Here is a 16519-nt window from a genome sequence, read left to right as displayed (position 1 = left end):
GGCTCCTCTGCTGAGGACAGAAAAGTTAACATTTACATAACAGATGGCCAAAGGGAACACTGATAACTAATCAGTGTTTGTTCACACTGGTGGGTGTGTTTTACACCAAAATTTGTTGGCATGGTTGTTTCACTTGGCACACCGCAAAGCGACTGTTACAAAGACATGGGCAACACTCAGGTGCAGGTAGGCTGTAATGGATCACTGTCATCTTTTTACATTTTATCTGGTTTATGAGACTACAAATTATAATTTTGTGTTGTGATTATTATGGTTGATAAGCTTTTTTTTCTATTAGGGCAAATATCCCGTACATATATGTTACGTTTTTTTACACTGAAGCCAAAGTGTTAAAAGTTAAATGCAGCTTTAGATGAAGAATAACAGGAAACACATCATCTTGAAATAGATATACAATGTATAAGTTGAACCTCTGCCCATGACCATCCAGCCCCCAGAGGCAGCCTTCTGCGACCTGGACAGAAACCGAGGTCTCCCGCTGGTCCAGCTCTACGTGATGCCCTCCTTTTTCTTAGCAGTGATGATCCTCGGCCTGCCCCTCAACCTGCTCTCCCTTTGGGTTTTCTGCCGACGAATGCAACGCTGGACCCGCAGTACTGTGTTCCTTTTCAACCTGACCCTGGCTGACACCTCATGGCTGCTGGCCCTGCCTTACCTCATCAACTACCACCTGGACCAGCTCTACTGGAGGCTGGGGCTGCCATTCTGCATGATTGTGAGGTCGTTCTACCACAACTACTTCTACCTCAGCATCTTCTTCGTCACCTGCATCAGTGTGGACAGATACCTGGCCATCGTGCACCCTCTGCGCTCTCTGGTGCTGCTGGGCCGGAGGCAGACTCGACTGCTGTGTGTGGTGATTTGGGCTGCTGCACTGCTCCTCAGCATACCTGTTGCCACCATGAGTAAGATCGAGACCTGCCCCGGGAGCAACCGCACCGTGTGCCCCTTGTACATATTTCTGAGCCACACTGAGGAAAGCCTCCCTTATTCCCTCATTTGTTCCATCTTCGGCTTCCTCTTCCCGCTGCTTTCCATCTGCTACTGCGGCCTGCGCACCGTCATGGAGCTGCACAGCCGACCCGACCCGCACCACAAGAAACGGCGGGTCCGGCGTGTGCTGAGCACGACGCTGGTTTTCTTTGCCCTGTTTTACCTGCCCTACCATATGAGCCGTAACGCTGCCATACTGATGCGGGTAGTCTACCCCAACAGCCCCACCTCCTGGGGGCGCGCAGACATGGCTTTCTCGCTTGAGATGTGCCTCTGCAGCATCATCACCTGCATTAACCCTCTGTTCAGCTGCTTCATGGGCCGCCAGTTCAGGAAGGAGTTTCACGGCACTTTTGGGGTCATGTTTTTCCTGTGTCCGGGCACGCAGGTGGCTTCGATTATATCTAAGAGGACCCGGATGACTGTGAGAAAAAGCCAGGGAGTGTCTGTTGTCACACCTGTGTGCGCACCAGTAGAACCTGTTTCCTGATGAGGTGGAGAAATTAAGAATGAAAATGTACATAAAATATTTAAATAATCCTATGTTTAATCACACTTTTTTATCAATTGGTGGAATAAGATTAAAAAAACCTGTGTATTTCAATCGTTTCCAGTGTACTTTATCTCATGTCATCTCATATCAGATAAGGTTTGGTATTTCCTTACACAACACTGCCTCTGCGTGGTTGATTTCATACTGTACTAACACATGTGTGAATAGTGTGTCTTTCTTCTATTAACTGAAAACAATACAATACTCCGTTTATTCTCAATTGAGTGAAATCAAAGCTTTGTAATGCATCCCTTCAGTTTAAAAAAATTAAGAGTGGTAGATCAAACTAAAAACCGAGAAATAACCGGATATGGAGGGAGGGGATCATTGTTTGGTTCCTGCTGCAGCAAGTGATTGATAAGGGGTCTGAGCTCATCCTGAAATGATTTTTTAATGCAGTTTAAAAAAAAATGTGTGAATGACAATGGTTGCATAAGTGGTCATTCTCGCCTTTAACATATTTTTCCAAAGTAGGTTAGTAATTGAATTAGAGGAGAGGAGCGGCGGGAGGAGGGGCGGAGCTGCTGACAGGTGGAGGAGCTGTGCGCTGTCCGCGGTGCTGAACCTCCTCCGGCTGCTGCCTCACCGGAGATCCTAAACTCAGATTAGACCCGAGCTCCACTGACCTGCACATGCTGAAGATTTTTCACTTTTCCCATCTCGATTTCTCAAAGAATAGACACAAGAAAATTCAACTTTCCATTTTCTGTGTTGCTGTTTTCTTATCGCTGGTTGGATCTTAAAATGGCTCTGCATGGATTAACATTGCGCAAGGCAAAAGCGGACTTATTTGACTGCTGTTTTGTGACTGTGAAACCAGCCCTTTCAGACTGAACGTGTTCCCCCATCTTTCTCCATTTTACTGCTCATCTTTTCAGGACATCGAGACGTTTTCTGCTTGGAAGCAGCACGTTATCTGGATTATTATTTTAACAATATGCTCATTAAGCAGCTCTTCCATTTCTTATAGTATTTTAGATTTTTAAAAGATATTTTGGATATGGAACCTGGCATGGAGAAAGCTGCCCCTACCACTAAAGAGGGAATAAAACAGATCGCAGGCAAGGCCCTCGGAAAAATTTACAGGTAAGGCGAAGAAATTCCCCATTTCTCATTTAATCATCAGAATAATATCTGTTATACAAATACAATACCCAGATGTTAAGATCAAGTCTAACATCGGCACTGGATTTAAATATGCCTATTGCTCTTTTACAATGAAATCAAGAGGGAAATCTCTTCTTTATGAGATGAATCACGGACAGGATGTTGAAGGCAGAGTCGTGTGGCCCCAATATTTAAGGATCAGATATTTCCCTGGAGGATGATCCCCTCCACCAGCTGCTGGTGGTTTTTTTTTTTTTTTTTAATAATTAATGAAACAGAGCGAGTCGTGACACTAGGTCGGAGGATATCTATTACCCTATGTATCCATGTGTATTAATACAAGATCGATTGACTTCTTATCAATTGACTCACTTTATTATTTATACTGTCAGAAGGACTTAAATGAAATGTAGTCCAAAGCAAAAAATGACACTGCGAAGCAAACGTCTTCAATTTAAAATCACAGTAAAGGAGCAGGGTGACGTTTTTTCACACATATCGTATTGAATTATTCATTAATTCCCATTGGAAATGCGAATACAATTTCTTTCGGTTGATCATTAAGCCGAAACCTTTTTTTATACAAATCATCTGTCATCTTAAAAAAAAAAAAAGAATCCTAGATTAACACTTGTGCAGGCACACACACGGTTTCTATATGTCTTTCTGTGGTTGAAATTGATTCCAAACTGCAACGTGAAAAACGTGACTCAAAGCATGAAAAAAAATCGGTTCGTTTCACAAGATGTAGCAGGCCTGGTATTTAACTGGATGAGGCCTTTACATTTCAATGTTTCGTTTTTTTAGTAAATTAACCTTATAATTATTTGTACTAATTTAAAAAGCCAAATTGAAAAGCCAAGGTCAAATTTATAACAGCTAATTAATACATTAAAAGGCAGAAATTAACTCTAAACAATGATGATGCTGCAATGCGGTATGAAGGTTACTCTTTCCCCGTTTGCCAAAAAGTCTTTTTTTTACCGAATCATTGAGAATTTCAGCAAAAAACGAAAAAAGCTGTTTGACTTCGTGTAAAAGGGAGCAGGCGTTGAGGGGCCTGAGCCAAACTGCAGAAAATAGTGACATTGTCAAGGCCTTTCGTTACAAGAGCTGAGAGGGAAAATGCAAGCTGATTTCCAAGACGCAAACAGCCTAAGAGGCATGTGAACAAATGCATTTCTATAATTAAGTGTTGTTTTTCGCAGAAGAATCAACGAAATCCCACATTTCCGTTTGGATAGTTCTAGCTGCTTTAAATGCAATTTAACGTGCATGGTTTGATTTCATAAATCCAAGTGTCGACGTTTATAACCATGTCGTGCAGGCGTTTGGAAAAGCGTCAGCAGACCAATGAAGGAATCGAGCTGACAGAGGATGGGAGACCCACGGAGGAGCAGGAGAGGAAGGCCCCCCTGTGTGACTGCACGTGCTTCGGGGCCCCGCGCAGATACATCATCGCTATGCTGAGCGGCCTTGGCTTCTGCATCTCCTTCGGTATCCGGTGTAACCTGGGTGTGGCCATCGTCAGCATGGTCAATAACCACACGATCCACCAGAACGGGAAGATCGTCATCGTAGAGGTGCCTGAAAACCCCGCCCCCCTCCACATGTTTATTAAGATGAGGGCCACAGCAAATACATTGACAGCAGGGTTGATATCGTGTTCGTCTCTCCCCCTTACGTTGGTGTTCCCGGCCCAATTTGACCAGTCTGTTTGAACTGTATAAAATAAAATAAAATACATTAATCGTCACCACATTTTATTTAACACCTTTTAAAGCTGTGAACAGTGTCTCGGACTGGTTTACATGAATAGCTGCATTTTTACATTTTTGTAGTAAATCGGTCAGAATTGAGCCAAACACAACAGGAGGGTTAAATAATTTTATTTCCTTTTTATTTGAAAGCTGTGTATATTGCTGTGCTCTAATTCGTTGATCGATCACGTTATATTAAATGGTGTCCCTGCAAAGATTTCAAACCTAACGTTTTAAATGTTTGGAAAATGAATGAATTATCTATGTTTTTTTTGTGTGTGAAAGAAAGCGGTATTCAACTGGGACCCAGAGACCGTGGGGATGATTCATGGTTCGTTTTTCTGGGGCTACATAGTGACTCAGATACCAGGAGGATACATCTCATCAAGACTGGCAGCTAACAGGTAACTGCAAGCGATATCTGGAAATAATACACGAATAAACACTAAACACGGAAATATATTTCTTAATACCAGTTTCCTTGTTGTATAAATTCATTATTATTTACATTTATAATGAAAATGTAGGTGTAATATTTGGATATCTGATGGTTTGACGGAAGGAGTCTGACCTTACAGCAGATAGATGGGGATCTGGCTGGTGCCCACCAGGCGTGCCTCCTCGTGTTAATGAGCTCCCATGGGACCACCGTGTCTAATCCTTTATGTTCAGAGGCATGGCAACCACACCAGCCAAAGCCTGTGTGAAATGCGGGTCTAAGTAATGATTGTAGTATGATTTCAATGTTCTTAGCCAGCCTCTCCCATTATTTTACCAAGAAAATTCGTCAGCTACAATTTCACAAGGAACAGAATAATGTGCAACAAAGAAAAAGATCTATGTAAAAAAAGAACTCAACAACAATCTGTAAAACCCCTATTGGAAACTCATATACAAATATAATGAAGTTATAAAAAAGTATCCGAAGGTTGCAGTATAAGTCCTTACATCTAGATTACAAGTCATATATTTCATGAGGGGAATGGAGCCAAAATATGATGCAAATCTTTGAAGAGCTTCATCATGCCAAGTCAGCTGAGCCTTCTGCTGCAAACACCTCCTGTCCTCACTGCCCTGGAAACTGAAAAACTGCCTGTGAGTGTGTGTGTGTGTGTGTGTGTGTGTGTGTGTGTGTGTGTGTGTGTGTGTGTGTGTGTGTGTGTGTGTGTGTGTGTGTGTGTGTGTGTGTGTGTGTGTGTGTGTGTGTGTGTGTGGTGTGTGTGTGGTGTGTGTGTGTGTGTGTGTGTGTGTGAGTAGCATCCAATTAGGATCCATCTTCCTCAGCATGTGTTTTTTGCTCCAGTAGTAAAGAATCATACAGTAGAACAGTGTATGTTTATGTATTGCATATGTAATTGTTTTTTTTGTCTTTGAAGTGCCCTAATCAATACTGCTGCCATGTATTTAGTTTGAATGAGATGGAGTTGTTTTGATCATATTCTGACAAATATTCCCTACACACTGTTTATCCAGAGTTTTCGGGGCTGCCATTGTGCTGACATCCATCCTGAACATGTTCATTCCCTCTGCTGCCCGGACACACTATGGATGTGTAATCTTTGTGAGGATATTACAAGGGTTGGTGGAGGTACGGATACACAGTTTGCACATCAGATCCTGACCTTTAAAATACAAGAAATTGATGCCTAATTATCAAGCTGAGAGCCAAACTCGACCCCTAATGAAATTGTGCTGACATTCTGTATTTGACCACGCTTTACAGAAATCCTCTTGTTCACAATAAACTCCCTGGCTCTTTATTTGAATTTGAACTGGAAAATGAATCCCATTATGAAAAAGATTCATTTCATTATACTGTATACAATTATCATATTAGTCCACACAAAGCAAACAGCATAAACCCCTGAATAGCAGGGCTAATGTATGTTGGTTTACCTGGCCTAAAAAGCTCCATGTTCACATAGAAACATACAGAACAAAAGAGATAAAAAGCCCTCGATTCGGGCAGCACCCACAACTCGACAGAAAAGAAAATATTTCATGGAGGGATGCTATTATCCGACTGAAGGTCATCCTCCTTTGTGATTCTGTTTTGCTGCGTGCTGGCGCTTCAATAGCAGCACGTGACCATAGAGAGGGAGCCGCCTGTGTTCAGCACCCATCGACTTATTACTGCAAATTAAACATTAGCATTTCAGGGTGTCTCCCACTGCAAGCCCCAGCAATTTGTGTCTATCAATAGTTGATTGTATGCCACTTAGTGCATAATGAAGATTTAATAGGCGCAACTCAGGTTTTTTCCCCCCGAAGTGGGCAGTCATCCTGAGTCTGCACTGAATCACACCTAACCGATTAGTCTCTGTTAAAAAGGTCAGCTACAATGCATGTCAGTTTGTTTGTTATTAACTACAATTTGTCTTTGGCAAATGAGAACAGACTATTTCAATCAGTCAGAATCATTTTTATTATGTTAATTCTATTGAATAAAAGTGGAAAAATAGATGTCAAATATATATTGATACAGAAAGATGAGATGCCTCAGATTGATTAAGACATATCAATATCAAATTATCTCTGTGTGTTCAGACTGTGACTGTAATATAATTTGTCTTTGTGCAGGGAGTGACTTACCCAGCCTGCCACGGGATCTGGAGTAAATGGGCTCCACCACTGGAGAGAAGTCGTCTGGCAACCATCTCCTTCTGTGGTAAAAAGTCTACACACATAGTCACGTTTCTGTTTCTCATTATCGATTAACTCATCATGTTACATTATACACTTACATGCAGGTTTAAAATGACAAAATATTGCTCCTGAAATGTGTACAATTTTCCCCATGAACTGGGACACCGCTGCCCTCTGAATAAACAGCTGGATTAAATTCTGCTTGGTCCGTATGTTTTCTCTTGTTCAGGATCCTATGCTGGTGCAGTGATAGCCATGCCTCTGGCCGGGATCCTGGTGCAGTACACTGGCTGGCCCTCTGTCTTCTATGTGTACGGTGAGTGTTACCGTTTCAATAACACATCAAACATTTTCTTACAAATTAAAAATACATTTCAGAAGCTACAAATCACATCGTTTCTAAGTTCAACACCTACAGGAGTGTTGCTGTTAGAGCTTTACCGTGTCTGGTATGATAGGCAGTGTATTATGATGCTAATATTGTAGTGCTGTGTCCCTATGTAATAGCATTTACTATTATCCCATAATTGTCAATTGCTGCCCCATGTAGTCACAAACTATGTCAACCTCAAGAAGAGCAATTGAGCAGGGACCCCTCTCCTGACAGACATATGTTCAATAGATGTTGTGCGCACAGAATAGATACAACATAAGAAAATTACAATAGTGATAGTCAATTTGAAAAAATAAAACAGTGTTTGAAATATTTAAATTCAAAATTCTGTCCATTTTATCAACTAGAAATATTTTAGATATGTTGTGCATCCAAGATATTTGGCATCTTTGATGACTTTGGGGTCTCCATTAGAATTTAAGCTCTGAGTAATGTTTTCCTACACAGTTTGAGTTTGTAATGACGGACTCATGATCTGTTCAGGGTGCTTTGGGATATTTTGGTACATGTTCTGGGTCTTGGTGTCCTATGAGAGCCCAGCGGAGCACCCGACCATCACTACCGAGGAGCGCCGCTACATCGAGGAGAGCATCGGGGAAAGTGCACAGCTGATGGGAGCGATGGAGGTGGGATCTCAATCTATATCTATTGATTTTACCTAATAATCCTAGTGCTGTATGCTCAGCTGTTGCTCTGTGTGTTTGAACAGAAATACAAGACCCCCTGGAGGAAATTCTTCACCTCCATGCCTGTCTATGCAATCATCGTGGCCAACTTCTGCAGGAGCTGGACCTTTTATCTGCTCCTTATTAGCCAGCCTGCATACTTTGAAGAGGTGTTTGGATTTGAAATCAGCAAGGTAAACAAGTCCCAAATAATGCCTGAATATTTTTCACATCAAGATTACAAGCTAAGATGGTCTAACACATGAATTGCTGACTTTCAGTGCAGTACACTTGGTATAAAGCTTTATGAGGTTTAGCTGATTGTTTGTCCGTCCTGTAACTGTACTGTTTTGGTTCACTTTATTTAGGTATCTGTTTTCAGTGTTAAAGCTCCGAAACCCGCTGTAGACTCAACACCAAACTGCAGAGAGACACAGTAAACTGAACATAGTAAAGCATTAAGTAGAAATTGGTGTGAGCAAAAAACGGAGCAATGTAAAAGAGAGTGAATCAGAAACATAAATCCAAAAGAATGATACTGTAGCCGGTTAATGTGATAGAATATCAACTCTTAATATTTAATATTTTAGACTGGTTTGCCTACATTTCAAATGCTTTTTCCTCGACTTCAACACACTATGTTTCAGTCCGTTTGGATTGGATTTAGGTTGCTGCAACCTGAAAATATATTTTGTGAGTGTAATCACTTAAATTCTTTTAGAATAGTTAAGCTTAAAAAATATTATCTTTTAATTGGCCCTGTTGACAAAACAAGTGTAATAATCAAACTCCTTTGAAGTAATATTTTATATTTTGAAACAAATAAATTATTTTGAATAACATATTGAAAAGGAAAGGGGTTTGCTACTTTTTCTGATCCTGCTGAAATGAGTCTAATCTTCACCCTTGCTGGAGAGTGTGATGCATGAATCACGCTGGTTTGGCAGATGTAAAGTGGCTCCAGGATGGGCTGTTGTGATTACCTCAGTTGATTTATTGCTCACATGTGATGCTGCCGTGAGAGGTTGAAACGGACACAAAGATTGGGTCTGAGAAAAGAAGAAGAATCACTTCTGTTTTGACAGTTTTTCTGTAGTTGTCATATTTGCTTCAGACAAGTGTTTAATGGTTTCTCAGGTTGGAATAGTGTCAGCGCTCCCTCACTTGGTCATGACCATCATCGTGCCGTTAGGAGGCCAGTTAGCCGACTACCTGCGGACTCATAACATCATGTCTACCACTATGGTCCGGAAAATCATGAACTGCGGAGGTAAGGCTTTGATAATCAAATCTCTGTCTGTAACCACAAAATGATAGAAGTATTCCTCATCGGTGAACACTCTTATTGTTGTTTCTAGGGTTTGGTATGGAGGCCACTCTCTTGTTGGTGGTTGGGTTTTCTCACAGTAAGGGGGTGGCCATTTCTTTCTTAGTTCTGGCGGTGGGTTTCAGCGGATTTGCAATATCAGGTGAGTCTCAAAGCCAAATGGATTATGGTTCAAATGACTTTGTGTTGTTTAAAACAGACCAAAACTTAAAATACTCTCTTTATTTTGCACAGGTTTCAATGTCAACCATCTAGACATCGCTCCTCGCTATGCCAGCATCCTCATGGGAATATCCAACGGGGTGGGGACTCTGTCAGGGATGGTCTGCCCTCTGATCGTGGGAGCCATGACAAAGAACAAGGTGAGTCATTCGCTTGTCCTACAGTAAAGTGAGTGTTTATGCAGATTGGTACTGAAAAGTTATTTTAAGTCTAGGGTTTTTTTTAATATTCAAAACAAGGTAACAAGTTAAAGTCAAAGAGTCGAAAGGACATTTTGAGCATCTTAAGTACTGTGAAGTATTTACGAGTGAAACAGAACGCGCTTAGTTACACAAGGGATTGAAGTTACAGGTTTTATTGGATCACTCACAATTTGCCACGGTTCAGCAGACTAGACATACAGTGGAAGGACCATCTACTTATTCCTCACCTGCACTGTTAGATCAGAGTCAGCAAGATGGTCAAATGATGACTGGGGTTAGCTAGTTGCGCCAAACCACATTTAATCAAAATTCCAGCAAATATTTTTTGATGTAAAACCAGAAATGAAAAGAGAGGTTTTTTGTACATTAATAAAGCCTACTTTAAAATCCCCCCATTTCCTCATGTAAGAAAAGTTACAGAGGATTGCATTACATTTTTTTCACAATGCTGTGTCTTTAACACTCTGAAGTCCAGCTTTATCAGGGCTGAGTGGGAGTAGTTTGATGACATGGGATATTTGATACTCACAGTTTCCTGGCAACCTCACAACTGTCATCAGATCTTAAGATTCACTGCTTGATAAAAACAAGTTATCAGAAATGACTTAACTGTTTTGTCTTTAGACCCGGGACGAGTGGCAGTACGTCTTCCTCATTGCTGCTCTGGTGCATTATGGGGGAGTGGTGTTCTATGGGATCTTTGCATCTGGGGAGAAACAGCCATGGGCAGACCCTGAAGAAACCAGCGAGGAGAAGTGCGGCTTCATTGACGAGGACGAGCTGGCCGAGGAGACCGGCGACATCACGCAGGGCTATGGCGCCATGGGGGGTCCCGCTAAAAGCTACGGGGCCACCTCGCAGCTCAACGGAGGTTGGGTGCAGGACTGGGATAAGACGGAGGAGTATGTGCAGGAGCCGGCCGGAAAGATATATTCTGAGCGTGGCTACTCTTAAAGCTGCCAGATGTGGTGAGTCTGACTCTCCATCACAGATTGCACAACATTATCTTAGATATTTAAATCCATCCTGTGTGTTCAAGTAAAACGGTTACTAGTTTCAAAAAGCCAATGTAAAGAAGTAGTAAATTGCAATGCAGAACAATCCTCATTAGATGACCACATGTCTCTCATTACATCTACCTACTGTAGGGCTTCACTTTACAGAGAGCACAGAGAGCTGCAGGCCTATGTTGTACTTCTCCTTAGGCACCCAAACCTCATCAATCTACTTGAACAACACGAGCCAGATGACACTGCAGCTGACCATCATATAGGGTCTTTCTCTGAAATACCACTCTGATTGCACTGAAACTTTAGGTATTCGAAAACAAGATTATATTATGTTGCTCAAATGTGTTTTATGTACTGTATATACCTGTATACTGTTTCTGTGAGACTATTGTGGATTTTGGGTCGTTGATCTCTAATATAAAAGGCCATATTTTTCATGGACAGTACCTTTTCAGGGAGATGTCTGCTTGCAAAAAAGGTCTCCCTCTCGTCGGGTGAGGCCTGTAATACACTATAAGACAAAAATAGCGTGAGTGAAGTTGATCCGTAGAGTTTTAGTGTGTGTTTGTTTGCATGAATTTGCTGAGATCAATGTTTTCCGATGCAGCCGCCTCACAGTCATTGATAGTCCTCATCCGGCTCACTGCTTTGTTCTTAGATAAGTCTTCTGCCATTATAAATAATAAAATGAACTTTCATAATCAGGTGCCAGTCGTGAGAAATCAAAAAAGTGTTGAAGGCGATTGCTCAGAAGACATTGTTTATTGATGTTTGGTGTGCACTGCAATAAATTCTGTGTACCAGCCGCCACCCATCACATCCTGTTTTGTAATGTGATAATAGCTTGCTGTATCTACCTGTAATTGTTTTGGAGTCATGTGATGCTCAACATTAAGATATGTGTTTTAACAAATTACTAGTGTCTGGAGAATCCAGCTTTAGTGCTCATGATGCAGGACATGTTGCATTTAGACACGAGGAATGCAGTAACGTATGTGAACAACCAGGGTGTTGTGATCTCTTGGTGTTTCTTGGTTGTTCTCATTGTCACCAAAATTACTTTGTTGACACTTTGATATTGTCACGTTTGAGTGGACCACATGAGTTAATAGATGGCTCTTCCACCTGACTTTATTTAATATTTGAACACTTTCTTCGTTTGTTGTATGAAATCTGCAAGGATGTTTAAAAATATATGAATATTTAAGAATGTTTAAGATGACCAAAAGATGCTATTATGGCTTTGTGCCTAAAGTTTATGTAAACAGATAAATGTGGCTTCTAATATTGTGTTTAATGAAGAGGTATGTTGATGTCAAAAGTGTTGTAAAAAAAATACTCATATCATTTTATAAAAAAAACTTACCAAAAGTCATGTTTTGGTCTTTCCTCGTCATCTTTTCATCTTGTGCTGATGTGATCTGCTTAAAAGGTGGAAAGCTACTTTACTCAAGATGACAATGATTATTGTTTGAGTCATTTTTTATTCAAAAATATTTAATGGTCCCAAGTCAACTTCTTAAATATGAAGATTTGCTGATTCTTCTTTTAATATTTGTTATGAATTTTACAGTTAATATAATCATTTATTTAAAAAGAATCTGAACATTGATCAATAATGAAAATAATTATTAATACCTCTTTAACATACAGACAAAAAGGGCTTTTCCTCACCTAGCTTCAAGTGAAAGTGTACACTAATGCATAAGTTGCAATAATCGAGTTATATAATATAAAATAGTATCACAGAGGGGATTTTTTTAAAAGTACCTACACTCTCAATTTAGGATTCAAACTGTTATAAAAGAGCTTTTGACAGTGTGATATTAATACTTCGACGTGAGTTTAATATCTAAATACTTTTCTCCACCACTGGATGAGAGACAGGATCCAGACTACCACACGAGTTAACCATCTCCCCCAATCAGTGCTATGCATCTCCGATTCTCTCCATGTTTCTCATTAGTAAATCAATGACCGAGGTCTCTGGAGTCCAGGGGAGAGTATTGGACCCTGTAGCTTGGTAATTGGTAAAAGGCAAAAAGCAATGTTAAAGCTATTACAGGAGTGTACATCCCTACCAACCAGGATCATTGTCTGTCTTCCCAAACAGTCCTGACTTTATATGCAGTGTAGATGAAGAGGTGTTGCTGCACGAATGTGTGATCGGCCTGTTAAACTTGTCAGCATCATCTCACACCTCTCTGATTCGTGGAGAAAAAATAAAGATAGGAGGCCTAATTGAATCAAGAGCGCATTTTGACAACCAAATGCGGGATATTAAACACACCCTGTTCTCCTCAGACTGTCCTCCTCTACGCTGCTGAGGTCAACAGTGTTACATGTAACATATTCTACTATTGACCCGGCTCCTGCATTAAATCGTGACCGATCAATACTGTTTAACTTTAGAGCTATTGGACTTTTAAAACAATAATGTCTCTAATGACTGCTTGAATTCAGCATAAAAGGACAAGGAAGGTCGAATACAAGCAAAAGGCTATAATAAAGAAAACTATAATATGAACTGTGCGGTACATAATAAAGTTTTACAGTAATATCTAGATCCCATATGTACAGAGGATATTACTGTATATGTTGGTATGCACAGATGCTTATGTAAAGTACTTAAAATTGTATACGGCTCCAGTCCCCAAACTCCACATCCAGGGAGTCGTGACAGAACTGTGAGGTTTTATGACTCACAGTTAAATCTGAAGTCAGATGTGTACGGAGTGAACAGGAAAGGTGATGAAACTGTCTGTGGCGCCTCTGCAGCTCTGCAGTTTGTCAAACTCGACGCTTTAGATATTGACAAACTGCAGTGAGGTGGTAAATAATTCAGGAAAACATGGCGCCCATACATCCACGTTCATCCTTATAGCAGTAAGGATTTGCTTCAGTGGACGATTCTGGATGAATCAAAGACTGAATGGGCTTTCAGCCTCTGCAGAGAATGAGTCATATGGAGCAGATATGAGAGCAATCCATCATTAGAGATTTGACCAGCTTCTTGAAGGTCCTCATTATGTGACCAACTGATGGTCAGTAAATTAGGTAGGTTCTCCACCTTCCTCTGACTGTAGGCCAGGGTTAATATAAGCAGACAGCAGCTGTATACTTGCAAATAAGCCTTCGAGCTCCCCTCTCTCGTCAGGAAAATGATAGACAGGCATGAAGTTTGTTGGGGTGGGGGTTAACGTGTTGACCATCGGTTTTATGCACATGATGGACAGTCTGAATCAATGTAATGTGTTCAGTAATCTGGCTCTGTCTCCACTGATGCTTCGATCACAGGAAGCGGCTCCATGTCTGAAACACTTCCAGTGGCAGCAATTACAATAAATCTCGGTTTCTCCTATCCGATTATCTGCCCGGCTGAGGAGGGAAACCATTAACGTTCCCCTCCGCTTGCTCCTCGGTGCACATGTTAATTTGACAGAAAACACAATTGTGTCACCAGTCACGTGGAACATGTTTTCTCATGCCTAACCAGCCGGGGTGGTCATGGCTGTTGCACCGGTGACGTGCCTGTGGGGGCGCTGGGTAATTGGACAAATTTGTGTGTCGACATTTCATTCATAGGTGGGAATCCTCTCTGCATTAACCTGCCTCTATCCTGTACCTGCAGTTGGTTCTGCAGCATCAGACTTAGTCACTGTAAGGTTTTTTTATGCTGTTTGAGTAATCCTGAGGGCAAGTGAAGAGGGATTGAGTAGTTGTCAGTCTGTGGGGCAGGTGCAGTTTGGCTCCTGGGGGACTGTAACGGGATGAGACCCAGCCCGAATGAGTGTTTGATGACGGGGTTGCACTCCTCCCCTGGGACTCTGCCTGCTTGCAATTATCCTCCTGATCCCTTCTCTCTTCTCCAGTCTGCAGCCCAAAATGTACACAGCATTCTCCCCACACTGCTGCAGGAATATCTTCAGCTAAAATGCAACCCCCTCATATGCAAAACGATCAAGTAATTAGAGCCCAAAAATTCAAAGCAGTATTGAAGTAATTACTGTTTTATGGCACCCCACGGCATGACATTTCACTACCTCGGGGCAATTGAATTTATACACACCTCCTTCCCCTCCCTTTCTAATAGCTTTATTAATGTAGAGCTTGGACCCCAAATCATTCAGTCTCGCCAGGCATGTTTTATGCCTCCTATCCATCCGCTGCCACACAGGTGCACACTGAAACTAATCATTTATTTCAAAGATGGCTGTGTTTGCAAAAGTATTTCTGAATCTCATTGTACAAATAAAAAAATGTCTGATTTAGTATTAAACCTCCATTTAGGATTATCATTTTGAGAAGAAAATAAATCCTTTTGTGATATGCCAATCGTTGTTGAGCTCCAAAAAGCAACAACAAATTTGGACAGGGAAACCGTGATGCCATATAAGGCCTGCATTCTCAGTCCCGACCATGTTTAGACTGAGAATTGTATCTTCCACGATCAGAGGGAGAGGAGGCAGATTGCTACATCCAATTGTTTTTTCTCCACAGAACTGGTCTCCTACAGTTGCATGTGAGGTAATCTATCACAGGTCCTACCAGCTCCCCTCCCCCATATCACATTACGCTGACAGCTTCATACCCTCCCTGCTACAACATGCTCCTATCGTGCTGGTATCGCTCACAGACAAAGGATGAGTGGCTGATAAGATTTTACACGATATCATCATTACTGGGTGTCTTTTGCTTTGAAATCTGGATAAAACGATGACAGAATTAGCAGATAAGGGATACTATATTAAAGCTTAAGTTGTCTTTAAATCTCACACCTTACTATGAAACAACTACAACTTAGATTAACCTTACTTAAAGGCCAACATCTCAGGATTATTTGCATAATCAATTCATTGCAGATCTACTTTCTTACGTTCTGGACTTTTTCCCCAAAACTACCTCTCCCTCTTGTTACATCCTGTGTAAATAAAACACAGTGTTTCTGCAACCACAGCACCACACTGAAGTATCTGACAGAGCAGTTTTTACGAGATGTCCTCAGCGGACGATGTGAACTTCTTTTATCCTCCAGAAGCTGCACCAACACTGCAAAAAAAAACAAATGAAAGCCTGAATGCCCGGTCCTCTGTGCATGCCTGATGACGGGGGCCACTGATCATCAGCATCATGTAAGTGGGACACAGGTGTGCGAAGGGGCCCTCCTGCCTCTGGGAGCCATCACCGAGGCCAGACGAGGGCCAGGCTGGAGCGGATTAGGCACGTGCCGAGGGAGGGCTCTACCCCCCCCCCACACACACACACACACACTCCTCCCTGCCCCTCAGAGGATTCCCTATTCACGCCACCAGATGGGGGCTGGATGTGAGTTTTAATGAATGCTATCTTTCACGACCCTGTAGAGCTGCAGAACAGCACGTCTCACTGCAGTGTGTTACCCCACGCTGACACACAACAACAATACACTGCATAGAATCAGAAACAAGCCGAGGAAGACATGAGAGCAGGAAATACTGTACGTTTCATTTCTAATAACACATACTTACTTAAAGAACGCGGTTTTATGAAAGACAGAAATGCTTATTATTCATAAATTATTAAATTAACTGAGAAAAGCTTCTAGTTTAAGAAAACATATTAGATGCTACAATCCAATG

The 16519-nt window shown here is 41.5% G+C and overlaps 2 protein-coding genes across 2 annotated transcripts; both read left to right on the top strand.

Moving 5' to 3' along the window:
• The first annotated feature begins 116 nt into the window (after positions 1 to 116).
• LOC134877256 (P2Y purinoceptor 4-like) lies at positions 117 to 1508 on the top strand. The gene is made up of 2 exons (XM_063902692.1): positions 117 to 186; positions 452 to 1508. The coding sequence occupies exons 1-2, from the start codon at positions 121 to 123 to the stop codon at positions 1502 to 1504; spliced, it is 1119 nt and encodes a 372-aa protein (XP_063758762.1). The 5' UTR covers positions 117 to 120; the 3' UTR covers positions 1505 to 1508.
• A 595-nt stretch (positions 1509 to 2103) lies between these two features.
• slc17a6a (solute carrier family 17 member 6a) lies at positions 2104 to 12232 on the top strand. Its single transcript, XM_063902593.1, has 12 exons — positions 2104 to 2653; positions 4002 to 4257; positions 4720 to 4838; positions 5908 to 6022; positions 7015 to 7102; positions 7310 to 7396; positions 7958 to 8100; positions 8184 to 8333; positions 9277 to 9409; positions 9498 to 9608; positions 9701 to 9828; positions 10516 to 12232. The coding sequence occupies exons 1-12, from the start codon at positions 2568 to 2570 to the stop codon at positions 10843 to 10845; spliced, it is 1746 nt and encodes a 581-aa protein (XP_063758663.1). The 5' UTR covers positions 2104 to 2567; the 3' UTR covers positions 10846 to 12232.
• Positions 12233 to 16519: the final 4287 nt, after the last annotated feature.

The sequence above is a fragment of the Eleginops maclovinus genome, chromosome 2 (assembly GCF_036324505.1).
Source record: "Eleginops maclovinus isolate JMC-PN-2008 ecotype Puerto Natales chromosome 2, JC_Emac_rtc_rv5, whole genome shotgun sequence".
Taxonomy (NCBI): domain Eukaryota; kingdom Metazoa; phylum Chordata; class Actinopteri; order Perciformes; family Eleginopidae; genus Eleginops; species Eleginops maclovinus.
Note: the sequence above shows the minus strand (reverse complement) of the source record. Positions and strands in the feature narration are given on the sequence as shown.

Coding starts and splice junctions, on each gene's coding strand:
- LOC134877256 (XM_063902692.1), top strand. CDS start 121: ATGGTTGTTTCACTTGGCACACCGCAAAGCGACTGTTACAAAGACATG. Junction 187..451: donor TGGGCAACACTCAGGTGCAG/GTAGGCTGTAAT, acceptor ATGACCATCCAG/CCCCCAGAGGCAGCCTTCTG.
- slc17a6a (XM_063902593.1), top strand. CDS start 2,568: ATGGAACCTGGCATGGAGAAAGCTGCCCCTACCACTAAAGAGGGAATA. Junction 6,023..7,014: donor TATTACAAGGGTTGGTGGAG/GTACGGATACAC, acceptor GTCTTTGTGCAG/GGAGTGACTTACCCAGCCTG. Junction 7,103..7,309: donor GGCAACCATCTCCTTCTGTG/GTAAAAAGTCTA, acceptor TCTCTTGTTCAG/GATCCTATGCTGGTGCAGTG.